The sequence below is a fragment of the Dromaius novaehollandiae genome, chromosome 14 (assembly GCF_036370855.1).
Source record: "Dromaius novaehollandiae isolate bDroNov1 chromosome 14, bDroNov1.hap1, whole genome shotgun sequence".
NCBI lineage: Eukaryota > Metazoa > Chordata > Aves > Casuariiformes > Dromaiidae > Dromaius > Dromaius novaehollandiae.
In genome coordinates, this window is record NC_088111.1 from 19,991,528 (window position 1) to 20,007,105 (window position 15,578).

General features: G+C 43.9%; 1 protein-coding gene across 1 annotated transcript; it reads left to right on the forward strand.

Annotated features, from left to right (window-relative positions):
- Positions 1–34: 34 nt before the first annotated feature.
- On the forward strand, positions 35–13,815 carry LOC112983383 (major facilitator superfamily domain-containing protein 1-like). The gene is made up of 14 exons (XM_064520646.1): positions 35–125; positions 165–228; positions 495–595; positions 2,443–2,567; positions 2,664–2,719; positions 3,459–3,602; positions 4,088–4,246; positions 5,987–6,102; positions 7,008–7,108; positions 9,062–9,173; positions 9,872–10,009; positions 10,582–10,721; positions 10,905–11,016; positions 11,282–13,815. Exons 2-14 carry the CDS (start codon positions 207–209, stop codon positions 11,396–11,398), a joined length of 1,443 nt encoding a protein of 480 aa, XP_064376716.1. The 5' UTR covers positions 35–125; positions 165–206; the 3' UTR covers positions 11,399–13,815.
- The last annotated feature ends 1,763 nt before the right edge of the window (positions 13,816–15,578 follow it).

The window sequence follows — 15,578 nt, forward strand, 5'->3', positions numbered from 1 at the left end:
GGCGGGATGGGGGGGCGGGACCCGGCCCGCCGCGGGGCGGGGAAGGGGCCGAGCCCGAGGCGGTGCCGCGGCCGGGGCGGCTCCGGTGGCGGCGCAGCCGGCGGCGGGCGGCCGCGGCGCGGGAGGCGGGCGCTGCTCGGCGGCGGGCGGCCGCGGCGCGGGAGGCGGGCGCTGCTCGGCGGCGGCGGAGGGCGCGGGGCCGCGACATGGCGGTGGCGGCGGAAAGCGGTGGGCGCCGCGGGGGGAGGGGGTGTTGGCGGCGGTGCGGCCCGGCAGCGAGGGCGGGGGCGGGCGGGGGCCCCCGGCCTGGCGGCGGGAGCGAGCCTGCGGCCCCGGAGGCCCGGGGCGGAGGCGTGTGGCGGGCAGGGCGCGGCTGGGCCCCCGGGCTGCCCCGTGGTGGAGGAGCTGCCGGGGCGGCGCGGGAAGGGCCTCGGGCAGGGCGACGCGCGTCCGCGGGGCGCAGCACGATGCGGTGGCTTCCCTCTGCTCTGCAGCCTACTACAGGTTCCTGGTGCTCTTCTTCAACTGCCTCCTGACCTTCGGCTCTTACTTCTGTTTCGACATCCCCAGTGTCCTGCAGGACCAGTTCCAAGGGGTGAGTGCTGCGGCCTTGCAAGGCCCGGTAGCTCGTGCAAGGCCGTCTTGGTCCCTGTCCAGCAGGGCATCGGAGAAAAAAGGTCAAAGCAGCAAGCAGAGACTTCCAACAGTTTGAAATGCTAAAGTTGTTGGGTGCTGGAGATGTGTCTGCAGCCCTGCACAAATAGCACGTGCCAGGGTTTGATCGTTACTACCTAAGCTGGACTGAAGGACTAGGTACATTGCAGAGGCAAGAGCGGACGAGACTTTTGGGGTCTCCACTTCCAAACTACCTGCGCAGATGCCGCGCGCTTGCTAGCCGAAAGGCAGAGCAGTGTGGTGAGATGCCGTGCAGTCAGTAGGGTCGCTGCAAGGTAAACGTTAACAGTGTTCCCAGATACTAGGAAATTTTGTTCTTCAGGGTGCAAACTGATATCCCCGTTAATTCCTTTTACAGTCTGTCCTGAAATGACAGACTCGAGAAAATCTTACCTGAATTCCTGGGTACCTAAAGATTTTACCTGAAGGAGATTCTTACCTGAGGCTCATTTGTCTGTCGTTACTGCAGGTTAATATCTTTGAGAGAGGTGATTTTCCTCAGGCGTGCAATCTGCTGGCAGGCTAAGCTTCGCTGTCCTGTGCTTCATCTTCTCCAGCACCAAGGGCAGGATTATATTTAGTTTGCATGTAACTCTCCCTCTTTTTTTTTTTTTAAAGATGTAGTTAATCTGTAACTGTTCAGACAGTGAATTTCAGGCTCAATTGAGTGCAGTTTGTCATTGCTTTACAAGGACAGTGCTGGATTAAAAAGAAAAAATTAGGTCAGTATTTATTCTTTGTTCCTCCACAACTTCCATAGGACTGTGGGAGAATAGTCAATTACTTATTTATGGAGTAAAGGAGAGGTGGTTTGATATATATATCCTGTTTTAGGTGCTGTGCAAACAATGTTTTGGTCTGGTAACACTCTCATTATATTTTTGACTCCGGGGAATTTAGCCTGTACTAGCCTTACCTGAGTGGTACAACAATCGTGTGAGCACCTGAGACCAGTGCTAGCAGTGAAAACAGTTTATTCTAGAGAACTGTTCCCTGCAGCTTCAGAAATTTCTACTGCAGCAGATCTGAGTAGTTAGTAATCCTGATGGCTCCATAAAAATCATGCGATACTAGGCATACTGTTACGGGGACTGAGATGCTGCATGCCTTCCTTACGCTTCTTCAAAGCGCTGCGCTTGTGCCTACTGGTGTGGAAGGCCTAGCATCCATTTCCTGAGAGAGGTAGATCTTTAGCACTTGGACGATCTAGTTCTTCCTTTCCTGATCATATCATGTAGCGTTGAGGAAATGTTGCTTTTCAGTAGAAGAAAGAAACCTATTAAATTGTGCTAGGACTACCCGTTTCCTACCGTTTAGCAAAAGCTTTATGGCTGTGAATTAAAATGGAGTACTGTTAAATTTTACATTTACGCACTACTTAAAACTTTATAGTACGTTATGAGGAATCGGAGCAAGCTAAACTAGAGCCAAGAAAATAATGGATCAAATAAATCTTGTGGTGTATTCTTGGCCTTTCTTTTGGACTGAAACGTGTGTAAAAGTGCTGAGCCCCTGCAGCTGCTGCCACAGTGAAGGAAAGGGAAGATGTACTGATGGTCAGCCGTTTCTCGGTTGTTAAGAGTTGGCTTCCTGGGAGAAGAGACAAGCCCTCTAATTCCTGGTTGTGGAAATAGGGACTGAGTAGGAGAAATAAAAATCTAGTAGGAAAGAACTCCCTTCATCTTTAAAGGGGGCCTGGGAACGCTTGGGTTTTCCTCCGTAGCTCCTGTCTGCTTTCTAACACAGTTTCTTGGACTTGTTATGCAGAACTTGACCTGCCCCAATGGAACCCATCATAACAGCACTGGGCACAATAGCACGTTGGATTGTGTGGAAGGCTTGGGAATGACACCTGCACAATACAACTTGCTGTATGCCATCTACGCTTGGACGTAAGGCACTTCTCTCCTACTTTGTGGGGATGGGGTAGTTGGCTGGTTGTTTCCTAGAACCAAACCCCAAATGTTTCTGTTCTTGTTTTCTCCTAGAAATGCAGTAGTGGTGATTCTGGCTGGATTCCTGATCGATAAACTAGGAAATCGCTGTAAGTTCTGAGGACTGGTTCATTTATTCTTGTACCGAAGTGATATTTCAAGCTGTTCTTTCAGTGCAAAGGAGTGGTCAAAGACTCCATTTTAGTGAGATCTTACAGGGGTGGGAAAGGAGGTCCAGCTTTGTGTGGTGGGGCCCCAGGGTTTAGTAGATTTGCTCCGTGAATGCAACTGAGGCCTTTTCATCCTTTGACCACTGACTTATTTGAATTTACACAGCGGTGTAGTAAACATGCTTTCCTCTGGCACAGATATGACAGGGAATGAATAGTGTTACCTGTTTTTGATGGGACAAACTGATAGCGTTGTTCCCTGCTCTGACATTGTTCTGGTGCGTGGTATAATCTAAGGCCCGGCAGTCCTAACAAATGCGGTATGCTCTGTCTCTGTGTCACGGGTAAGCGTCTTATCGATGAGGAGATGGAGGCACAGGGAGAGAAATGGTTTGCTGTAGGCCATAGTCCATAGTGGAGCTCAGGGTAGGAACTGCAACTCTAGAGTCCTCTCCTGACTCATCTGCCTCTCTAAGCTTCCACCTTAGTAATATCTTAGTCATTTTGAGTATTCCCATAAATTCTTTACAAAATTGAAATAACGAGTCAATTGATGGAAGCTCTCAGGTTTAGCTTCTGTTTTGAGTTTGATCTTTTTTGACAAAAAGTGCTTTGTCCTGATTTTAGCATGTCTGCTGAGGTTTGTGTATTTTTTTTTTTCTTCCCTGTTTCTTCCTAGTTGGTGTCTTTGTTTTCTCCCTGCTGACTGTGCTGGGATCATCGATCTTTGCTCTGGGCTCTCATTTCAAGGGGTCACCGTATCTCCTGCCACTGATGCTGACAGGAAGACTGCTCTTTGGCTCTGGAAATGGGTCACTTACTAGTAAGGAATTCACCTGTTTTTTAGGTCTTACCTGAGAGTCACAACATCCGTATTTTGCCTCCTAGACACTTATCCCAGCAGTCAGCTTCACCTGCTCTGCACCAGGAACCTATGTTGTTAACAGAAGAACGCTGCCCCTTGAAGGGTTACATGCATTTCAGGTGCCTTGAAATGTTTAAGTCTTTCACTCAAACAAGTGTGTCCTTCTCCCAAGAATAGGAGCTGTCATATCAGTGCTATGCCTTGGAGGGTATTATTTTTGTCTTGCCTTATTTGAGGGGTAAGTTCACCTCCCATGTCCCAGCATGCCTAAGGAATCTTAACTCGCCAAGTGGACAAGCAGTATCTCCACTTGTGATGCTCAGAGGTCTCTTCCACCCAGCTCAGGCGCTGTAGCTTGAGAAGCCAGGTTCGTTGCTTTTGTGTAATGCTCTTGACTAGGTCTGTCTGTTCAAGAAAGAATTTTTCTTTTTTTTTCCTCCAAGTTGTGCAGAATCGTATCACAGCCTTCTGGTTCAAAGGCAAGGAGCTGGCACTGGCGTTTGGACTGACCCTGTCTTTCTCCCGTCTTGGAAGCGTCCTCAACTTCTTCTTCACCCAGCAGTTTGAGACGCGCTTTGGAATACAGTGGACACTCTGGGGGGGTGAGTTTCTTTGGGTCTTTGGCTTTCTGTCCTCTAGGCCTGAGACTAGACTGTTTAGACCAGCTAGTCCAGAACCTCAAAGACACAATGAAGATAGCAGTAGGAGGCACGTTGTTTTCCAGCCAGTTTTCCCTGCTGCTTTCCATTACTAGTTTGAGTATGCAGTGGAATGGTGCTTTCTTCATTGCTGCCTGAAACTTCTCTCTAAAGCTGTAGTATTTGCAGCATTCCTATAAAATTTTAACATCTGCAGTCATGAATAACCAGTACTTAGTGTACATTTGCTCCCATTGAGTGAATGGAAACATAAGAGTGAAACAAGAGAAGAAGCTAATGCATTTGTTCTTCTGTATTTTGGCCAGCAAAATACCACTGGTTCTGAAGTACTCTGTATATTGGTCTCAACATGAGTTGTCTTGCATAGGGATAGATCTAAGACATAGGTTTAAATCACCGTGAGAAGCAGAATCCGCATTGCATGTTTCTTAGTGTGGATCTGTTCTACGGCCTGTATCTTTTGAAGATTTGGGTTTCTGTCCTCTCTTCTGTGCAGCGAGATGGGATCCATCTCTAGTGGAAGGGATGATCTAGGGTCATAGTACAGTTAAGCAGCAGCACCTAGATGCTCAGGTATTTTAGAAATGCTCGGGAGTGGTGGTGTTAGGGAGACCTGCCTTGTGACGTCCCTTGTTTACAGTCAGAGACTTAGTGATTATAGGAGAGAGTTATTTCTCAGATAACGAAACAGTATGGGCCCTCACCAGTGGAGAAGAGGATACATGTGTGAGAGAAACCTCTTGCAGAACAAGCCCTGTTGCTCTCCTCTGCTTATTTCAGTTGCGAGAGAGAAACTCTCTGTCAGGCATGGCCTGCACATCCCATCTGACACTGCAAATATTTCCTGAGCACAGAACTAACAAAGGCAGTGCAGCAACTTCAGTAGCCCGTGAAGGCACAAATACACCAGTCAAAGTGCATATGCATCATAGAGATTGTTTTGGCTCTTTGGAAAACAAAACAGAGCTCTTATAAAAAGAGATTTTGTATGCAGCAGATGACCGTTGCCAGACTCACTTCTGGCATATCTGGCATAATCTGACTCAATTCTCTGGAGCTGAGCTAATGGGTCATATTGCTGTAGTAACTGCAGTTGGTCAAATAAATGGCTTCCAATGCTAGCCCATGGTGATAACCTCCTGCTCCTGGGAGCATCAAAGTTCCTTAGTTTCCTTTGATTATTTTGACCTTGGGTTTGTTACACACAGACCTTCTGCTATTTAGAAAGAAGGCATTCTGGCCATAGTCTAACAAAGTGTCCGTCCTTGGAGATGGATAGGGCTCTGGCTTCACAGCCCCCAGGCTGTTCTGTCCTGCAGTTCCAGCATATGGTCTGCCGTGTTTGGAACAAAGCTGAGCTTGCATCAGCCTGGGTTTGTAAGCATGGAAACCCTTGCACTCCAGTGCAAGCTACAAATCGGAATAAGTAAACACCTTTAAGGCAGGATAATGGTGAATGGTGGAGGGCAATAGAAATTTTGTGGACAAAGAGCTTGAGGACTGTATCTAACAGTTGTTAAGAGGCAAAAGGTTCTGCTATATGCCTGCAGTAGGGAAGGCTGTTAACATTAAGAGAAGCCAGGAATGTGAGTCATAGAGAATTCTGCACCTTACATGCAATTGGTTCTGTCATTCAGCTCTCTCAGCCTGAGGAATTTCTGCAATCTGTTGCGTGTTTTCCAGGTACTCTGCTCTGTGTGCTTGGGTTTGTTTCAGCCATCACAGTCAGCGTGCTAGATAAAGTGGGCATGAAGCAGCTTGGCTTGGATGGTGTTATCCAGCAAGAATCCAAAAAAGTGGTATGTGGTGCACAGCTTTTCCCCTCAGTCTTTGAAGGGCTGAGGTGGGTGACTATCAAGTGCGTAGTAAGAGCTGTTCATGGCTGAAAGAGGGCGTTAATGGCACTTTGCAAAATCTTGCATAGTTGTTCTTCAGCTAAGTCTGAGGATATTGCACCTGCAAGCCACCAGAAAAATACAAATTATTTTTGTTTAGAGTATATGCATTTCTGGCTTTCCAGAGAGCTGACTTAGCACTCATAGCATGTTACTTTTTTGAGCCAGTAACTATTTGACTGTAGGTGGCTCAAGTGAGGATTTGTTTGTGGATAAAACTAGATACTAGCCTCTCTCTGGAACTGCTTGCTTGTTTATAGGAGCCGTGACAGAAAATAGCTAACTTGGTCAGTACTGGACCATCCTCTGCCAGCCCTTACCTTCCATTCCTCTTGGCATTCTTCAGTCTAGGAATAAGCATTACAAGCAGCAGGTTGCAATGTTTATGGCACTTAAATCTATTGGACAGCTCCCTTCTTGTGACAGTATTCTTACTGATTTCTGTATCCCACTATTGTGACTTCAGTTATACTGTGTCTTTTCCCTGCATTTCACATAGTACTTTGTAATAGGTTCTGAATACAGCCTGCTTAGAATAGTCTCTTGCAGCCATAATCTTTAAAAAATAAGAAGAAAGAGGGTTTGGGGGTTTTTTTGTTTGTTTTACTGAGTAGTGTTAAAGAAGAGATGCTCTGGAGTCACAGCAGATGCCAAATTTCTCTTAGAGGTGCACGAGCAGCCTTTTAATCCCCTTTTACATGCTGTTCCTTCTTAAACCTTTTGTGACCTTTGATAGCTTTTAGAAGGGGACATCTGTGTGAAGTTGAAGGCTATTTCCTGTTGAGTGACGGCACATCTTTTCTTTGCAGAGGATACAGGACATCCGGCGTCTTCCCCTTCGCTACTGGCTCCTGGTCCTCACCATCATGTTCTTCTACAACGGAGTCTTCCCCTTTGTGGCAGATGCCAGGTACTGGCCTTATGGCCATAGTCACGCTGACTGATACAAGCCCAGCAGCTTGCCTGGGCTATAAGTCTTGCAGCTCTTGATTTTTAGTTGAGTGGGAAACAGGCTTGCTCCTTCTGCTCATGAAACACAGGGAAGCATGTCTTTAACACTTATTTAAAGATTATGAGGGTTCTTTGAGCTTTTCTTCCTTTCAAAGACAATGTGAGATGAACAAGACTTCTGAAGCAAAGCAGAAGTAACTTGAAAGGAAAAGCTGCATCCAGTATTTAAAGCTGGGAACACTGCTAAAGGAGAAACAAAAAGATGTGGGAGGAGGGGGAAGACTTTTTTTTTTTTAATAGCCTGCAGACATCTCACATTTGCAATAATCCAACAAAGTGGCTGTCTTCAGAGATGGTGGGGCTTTATTTTCACAGGCCCCACGCAGTTCTGTCTTGGAGTTCTGGCTACAGTCTGCTGTGTTTGGAACAAAGCTAAGCTTGCATCAACCTGGGTTTCTAAGTGAGGAAACCCCTGCACCCCAATGCAAGCCTCGTAGACTTCATTTTTTCATCTTGGTTTGCTTAAGATAAAGAAGCAACCTCCCTGACTGAATCGGGACTCCTGCTTCTGTCCTTGGCTCTGCCACAAACTATCGTTTTGCTGCCTTCTTTGTGTTTGTAAAACATGGATGATGCAGCTTCTAGCACATAGTGATTGTGAATGTAAGTACTAGCAAAAGTCCTGGAGTAAAAACATGAAAATTGTTTTTGGTAACATTTCATAGTGATGTATAGGAAGCGACTCAGAAGTCTGGAGTGAGGAAGTCTTGTAATAAACACAGTTAGTCTCTTAATAGTAAAATAAAGACATTAAAGATGGCAAGGATCATCAAGGCCTTGATGAGAAGGGCTTTCTGTGAGTTGCCTTATCCTTTTAGCTCGAAAAAGTGCCTGTCAGTCGCACAAAATCCTGATTTCTGCAATTCTGCCTGCATGCATTCTGTTGGGGAGCAAAAATCCAGGCACCAAGAACCATATTTCAAACATCTTTTCTGGCAAATAATGCCATGCTGCTTTCCCAGAGGAAAAATTATGGTCCCAAGGCCACTGATGTTTGGTGAATTCTATTGCAGTAAATCTTCAGGGGACATGGTCTTGTTTCCTTCTTTCATGACAGCACATACTATAAAAGCTCATTGTTACTAATAAAATTAGTAACCATGTAAGTAACCAAACTAGTTTTGAATAGGTACGAGTTTTCTAAACAAACCAGTGTCTCAAAGCTGTTGAGCTGTGACTGTAAATTCTGTAAAGAATATGAGCAAGTTTTTATGCCATTTTTGTGTATCCCCAACAAAGGTGAAAGGCTGACATCCTGACAATGAAAACAAAATTTAGTTTATGTTCTTTGCTTTAACTAGGTCTCCTTAAAGATGCTGAAGAGCAAAAGGGCATTTCCTGGTACTTTTAACACACAGTTGTTTGACTTAAATGCTGATCTTCCCTGATGGGTTGCTTAAATGTGTTTGACTTCTAAACATTTTCCTGCCCCTCAGCATTCTCACTCCACTATTGAGAAAGCTTTCTGCCTCTTCAAAGGGAAATGTAAAAAAATCAGTTTGTATGTCTTGCACGGGTGATTGCAAATTTCTGCTTGTGAGCTGTGCTGATGTAATTGCACAATTTTAATATGCAAGATTTTAACCTGCAGTTTTACTCTGAACTTGCAAAGGAGTCTTGGAAGTGGTGACTTAAGCTAACAACTTCTCTATGATGCACACCAGTTAAAAAGCAAACAAAAACAAGCCAGAAAAAAATGACTGGACCTACAAACCAGACTGAACTTGTTTGCAAGTCCTCTCATTAAAATCCATCTCTGTCCATATGTTTGTGCTCAGACTTACTTTCTGCCAAAATAACCAGATCAAGAATCCTAATTATGTAACTTTTTTCCCCTTCATTTTATTTTTAGCAAGTTTATCCAGGATAAATATTCTGGTTACAGTCAGCAGGCAGCCGCTTATATTGCTGGGGCAGTGTACGACAGCTCCCTTGTTCTCTCTGCAGCAGTTGGCATATTAATCGTGAGTACCCACAAACAGAAGTGCAAGAGCTCACTTGCTGGAAAAAAAGAAAGCATTTGAGCTTCTTTTTTCCCCTAATTTTCCGAAATGTCTTTGTTACAAACCCTACACCCAGAATTTAGCCTGTTGTTGCCGAACAAGCAGGTCTGTAATTCCTCACAAGCTGCAAGATGCATTTCTGTCTGAAATAAATTACAAGAAATAAAGTTAACCTCTTTTTCCCTTCTGTTCCCTAATTCTGCTATGGTTGCAAACCGTATGGTCCCAAACCTTGGGAAATGGCTGCATGTTGTCAGAAGCCAGAGACTGGAATAGAATCCTGTTATGGATCAGGATAAGCTTTGCAAGTAGATGGGAAAGGACAACTTGCACCTAATCAGTCGCTGTTTTGTCCAACTCTTCATCTCCTTATTTCCATAATTGCCAGGATACAGTGGTATCTTCTCCCTTGATAAAGTCTGGAATTTCACGTGAATGCTGGACACTGATTCTCTGACAAGTGTTTCAGTCTCAGTTCATGAGTATGCAAGAGGAACTAGGAGTAGTTAGTCTGCCACAGTATCAACAGCTAGGAAATGACATGTTACTGTCGCTCACACCAGCCCACTTTGATCAGTTGCTCATGTCAAGGAGAGTGCTAAAATCTGTGGGAAGCCAGGGATCCCTTGTAATAGGCCTCTCTTTGTTACCTTTACCAGGACTACGTTGGACTGAGAGGCATCTTTGCTGTTGGCTGTGCTGTGCTTACTCTGCCAGTCTTCGCTCTCCTGGCATTTACGTTTGTCCCTCCACTAGTGTCTACCATCTGGTTGGGGATTACTTACTCTTTTGCTGCTGTAAGTTCACAAACTCCACTGCTTTAGTTGTGTTTCATGGCTGTGCCCTTTCTACAGCCTGACTGATGTATATTACTGCTATCCAGTCCTGTTTAGCAGATGTTACAGCTGCAGTTTTAAGTCTTTGGCTCTGTAAACCTGAAGAATTGGTTGGTAACAAATACCCTCAAAGAGTCAATATGGAGTAAAATGCAGAACAAAGCAGGGGATGATTTGTTACAGTGTGAAGCATTAAATTTCTTCCTTTTCCTAGTGTTTTTTCACCTTGAATGTACAAACTGAATTTTCTTCCAGTCTTATGAGCTACGTCATCAGCCGTAACTCCCCTTTAGACATCTGGAACGATTCCGGTTTCAAAATGCATACATAGTCTGTCCTACCTCAAGCTGCTAGAAAAGGATGGGGAAGGGGCTAGATCCTGCTGATAGGCAGAGGAGGATAAATGGCAGGCTTTTTTAGGAGAGTGTGTAGATGTTTGTTTAGTGGGAATAATTCTTTTTTTAAACTGATGACTATCTAGTGTCTTTACATTAGGCTTGAGTTAATTCCTCCCTTTACATTACTTCTACCAGGCTAGTATGTGGCCATCCATACCACTTGTGGTGCCCCAAGCAACTTTAGGCACTGCTATGGGGCTAGCAACTTCTGTGCAGATGATCGGAATTGGCCTTTCAAATCTGATTGTTGGACACATTCTAGGAACAAAGTCCAGGTGAGAATGCTTTTTTTCTCTCTTTTTATCTAAGCAGAGACCATTCACAGTGCTTCAGTGGAGTGGTGTGAACTGTAAATGGTCTCTTTGCAACCTGATGCTGCAAGTGGTGCCTTAAGTATCATGAGGTGACCAGTTGTTCTATTCCTTTTGGGCCTTTTTTTTTTTTTTTTTTTTTCCTAGTGAATTAAAGATCCCACTGTGGCGCTGGCAACAGATGATGATCTTTATGTTGGCGAACACTATTGCATGTATTGTTGCATCTGTCAGCCTCAATGTGGTGGACAAGAAACAAGTAAGTGTGATAAAAGGTGAAGAACAGCCTTACATCATGAAGTCTTCCTGACTTGATTTGATTGATGTAATAATATCTGTTAGATGTGTTTATAATTAATCCTCCCTGACACAAAAATAGGACTGCATAAAAAAAATCTGCTAAAATACTGATGCAGTGTGTACTTGTTTCTCCTAGTATCAAGCTATTGGCAGCTATATTGTTTTTGCAAGACAGTGTAGTGATGTGTGTGTACAAGTCACTGACTGCTTCCCTACGCTTCCAGGGAGGGACACTGAACAGAACAAGAAAGGGATCACCTGTGGAGCCGGAGGACAGACATGGAGCAGATACAGCGCCACTCCTTGATGACGACACAAGAAACAAAGGCTCCGTCAACTGAACTCTTGCAGCGTGAGAACAGTGATGGCTGCCAGATACAGTATTGATCATTTCTACTTGAAAGTGAATTTTTAGCCTCTGTATTTTAAATGTCTTTAAAGAGAAATCTCGTTCTGTTATCCATTAAGATCTGTGAAGGGAATTACCTACACAAAGGGAATGTTTTCCGTTCTTTGTGTCTGGAACACAAGTGGAACATGTCTGCTACTCGGTTCTTGGCATTTTCTGCCATGTACATTAATCTGCATGCAGCACTTTTTAAGAACTATACTACAGTAGGTAAAATTAGTCTAGCTGAAGCTTGTTCATAAGCTGTTAGGTAGTCTCTTTAGCTTTTTTTAATCTTGCATTAAAACTCCCCACGAGGTGCATCTGGCTGGACTGCTATTGTTCCTCAGCCTGAAGGATCCTGTGCGGCAGCACTCTCTACTCCACGTACCTTGACAGACCTTCTGTGTCAGTAATTGCTCTAGATTAGCATACTTCTTTTCCAAATTAGATATGCATACGAGTAACACCATCATTATCCTTCAGGCAGGAGTTGGAGATTGAGTTACTCAAATTATCAGCTTTTACACATGGAAGCATATCTTAATTGCTAATTACCTTACTAGAAATGCTTCCATAAGCCATGTCTTCATTTGCCCTCAAAAGCATGTGCAGCTTTGATCTGAAATTGTCCTTTAAACCAGGTTACTCTTGGTCATGGATGCTAAGGCTTGTTTTACTGAGCCAATTGCCCTTTTTGCTATGCAATCTCAGAAAGTGTTTACAAAAGCATAAAGGGTGCTTTAAGAATGAAGTAAACTTTAATGTAGCCAAGTACAGGGAGTGCTAAAGTGAATGACTTTGAGTAAATTATTACAAATTCCAAAGAGAAAGAGAAGCTCTGTTCAAGATACGTTTAATATAAATGCTGGTAAATTGAAAGCAATTTAGGCACTGACAGCATCCAATAAAGTGACATCGTAAGTGGTTATGACAGAAGACAAATCTTCCCATGTAGAAAACTTTGCTTTAAAATAATTTAGTTAAGACAACTTGTTCATGTAGTGAGGTCTTTTTTAAGTGCCACTGTGAATTCATTTCATAGTACACACAATTAAAGGATTTCCCTTAAGGATTCTGATGTAGCTGAAACTTGGAGTGAGGTGAGAAGTCAGAAAAGTAGCTGTAAACAACCAACTCCTTTTTTTTTTTTTTTTTTTTTCAAAAGAGTTTCAGATTATTCTCACCCCAAAACAGTAGGCCTCGTATAGCTGTTTATTCACTGATTAAGCAGTACTAGATAAGTACTTGTCCTTTTACTGTGATACAACTAGAGAAACCTGCTACTGTTTAAAGCTTTCCGCAAGCTTGTATCATTTATACCTGCTACCCAGCTCTAGTGTTTCACTAGACTGGTAAATCAGACTCCTCCTGGACTGTGGCTTTGGCCTGTCTCTGAGCCGCCAGTCCCTGTGCTGTTCTTTAGTGCTGGAGACCTGCTGGTTTTTTTCCTAGTAGTTTTTTTTCTTAGCTGTTGTTTTTTTCATAGAAGAATCCCAGGCTGAGCTTCCAGATGTGATTATGGGAGACTGTCTACAAAGGAAAGCATGCATTCAAAAGGACTGCTCTTGTCTGCCAGATGCTACCAACATCTGGTTTAAAAGCAATGCCTGCTAGTGAAGTAGTCAGTCTGGTTGGCAGGTAGTCCTCAGCTTTGTGGGTTTATATGCCATATCCTGCTACCGCTGCACTCAATGGGGTTGTTCCTGTATTGGGTGCTGAAATAGTCCCTAGAAATCCTGTATTCTGTGCTTTGTGGAGAAACCCAAAACCTTGCCATTTCTCATTTGACATCTCATAATCTACTTCCCAATTAGAAGAAACTTCATGCTTCTGTTTTGAAGAGTTGTGATGTGCTGCCCTTAAAACCTGCCACTGGTTCACAGCGCTCCTGAAACTATAGCACTGGGAGCCTCACAGCCTACTACTGCTCCACTGTGAAGCATTCCTGCATATTTATCACAGCATATAACATGGACACAACTTACTTTGACTAGAAAGGGTTTTGCAGATACCAGTGTGCAAAGACCCAGGCATGTGTTTCATAAGCCCTTTCATATATTCTAAAGATGGGGAAAATTCTAGTGGTCCTCAAGTCTGTTGCTCCAAGTCCATTTTGGGGTTAGGCAGATTAAAGGAGCAGTGCTAGAGCCTCTTAGAGAGAAGAGTTGCTCCTACAAGACTGCTCACGTCTTTAAGCTCAGACTAGTAAAGCTTGAAGCTTGCATAACTACACTGAGGAGGCAGAGAATAAGGTTTCCTGCGTCAGCACCTATTAATCTCTATTAAGGAATATCTAGGACTTCCTGTTACTCCTGTTTAACTACTTTTTTCATTAATTACTCACTGATTACAAGAAAGCCATCTTCACTTTTCCTGTCTTCCTGCTTCTTGTTTAACACCTGCTGCTGAGACACTAGCGCTCACTTCTGAGAGACTTTTTAGAAAGCAATTGCACAGTTCTCTGCTTTGAGCATGCCAGGAAGATTAAAGGGTGGCATTCACGAAGGTCAAAATGCTCTAAGAAACGGAAAGTAGCAATCAGTTAGTCACTGTATAATTTCCATGATGGGGCACTGATCATCTATATCAGTAATTAAAAGCCACTCCCACCCCCAATTCTCTCCCTAGCCTTGGGCAACTCTGGAAGCAGTAAGCTCTTTGCTGCCACATGCTTTGGCACAACTTTCTGCTGTGTAAGGCGCAGTGAGAGGCAACTCTTAAAATATAAACTATGCAAAGGCTGAAAGGGAACTTAGGTTCAGGCAATTTGCACTAAGGTGGAGTTGTTTTTTTGTTAGAAATGCTCTGGAGCATGCTCCCAGGAAAGAGCATGTTAAGCATTTTTATACAGTAGCGCATGTGCTTACCTAAGTTTGTGGGCAGTAGTAGTGGAAGAAAAGCCATCATCTTTATGAAGAAACAGGCACAATATTAAGTTCTTAGTCACTTCAGCTAGACCACTGTGCTTGTGATAAATGGCTCTGTGTTAAAGCATGTGGTTTTGGTTTAAATAAGTGACACATAGCATACGCCCAGTAGGATGGGAAAGACGATCAAGAAGCAAAATGCAGCAGAGCTACATAACACATATGCGTAGGTAAGGGGGAAGAGGAAGGGGGTAGGGTAAGAAGCCAGAACTGGGAGGTTGCTGAAGCCAGAGAGGCTGACAGGTAAATTACTGCAGCCCTGCTGCTAATGGTCAGCATTTTCAGCTCCTTCAGGAAGAGATACTGTTAACAATATGAGGAGTTGCAACTTGGAAGAAAGGGAAAGTTGGGCTCAAGAGAGGATAAAATTTATCCCCAGAAACAAGATTAAAATCAGGGCTGTAACTTAACAGAATATTTTAAAACTGTTCATTCTGCTCATTGACTGTCTTAGAGAGAGGAGGCACAAGCAGCAATTGGGCCAACTTAGTCTGTTGGGTTTCTGTGCATCGGTTTTGGGTAGGATGCATGTCATCTTGCAAGAAATCATTACACATTGAGTCTACTTCTTGTACACAGTTGATGCAAGTAATGACATAAGTGACTGTTGTCATCATGTACCAAAGTCTTGCCCTAATCCTGCCCTCTGCTATGAGCACCTGTGCTTATGGAGGTCCCTAACCTTTTGCTTTCTATAATCTAGTACAGCAGAACATCCTGCTTGTGGCTTTTCTTCATTCCTCAAGGGAAGAAGAAAAAAAAAAAAATCCTAGCCTCCAGGACTGTCTGAACCTTCACCTTTTCCAGAAGGAAAAAGATAGAGGATTTCATTAGAGCTTCAAGCAGAAATTCATTAGGAGGCATGTCAAAGGAACAGAATGCTGGATGGCCAGCTGGCTCCCAGGCTATGAAGATGCAAGTGACAAGTGAGCACATCCCGTACTTTCACAGGGAGATACCAGAGTCCTATTGTCCTCCACACCATAAGAGATTGGACAGAGAGCCAGGATACCTGGACTTCCGTGCACCCCTATGATCCTATTATGTACAAGAAACTGCAAGAATTATTCAGTCATCTTGAAATTAGCAGGAAATACACCATTACAGTTATTTATTTAGTTCATAAAGAATTGTGTCCATACGACACTATTTTAAGATAAGGTTCTCCCATCAGACAAGCTCCAAGAATATACTTTAGATATT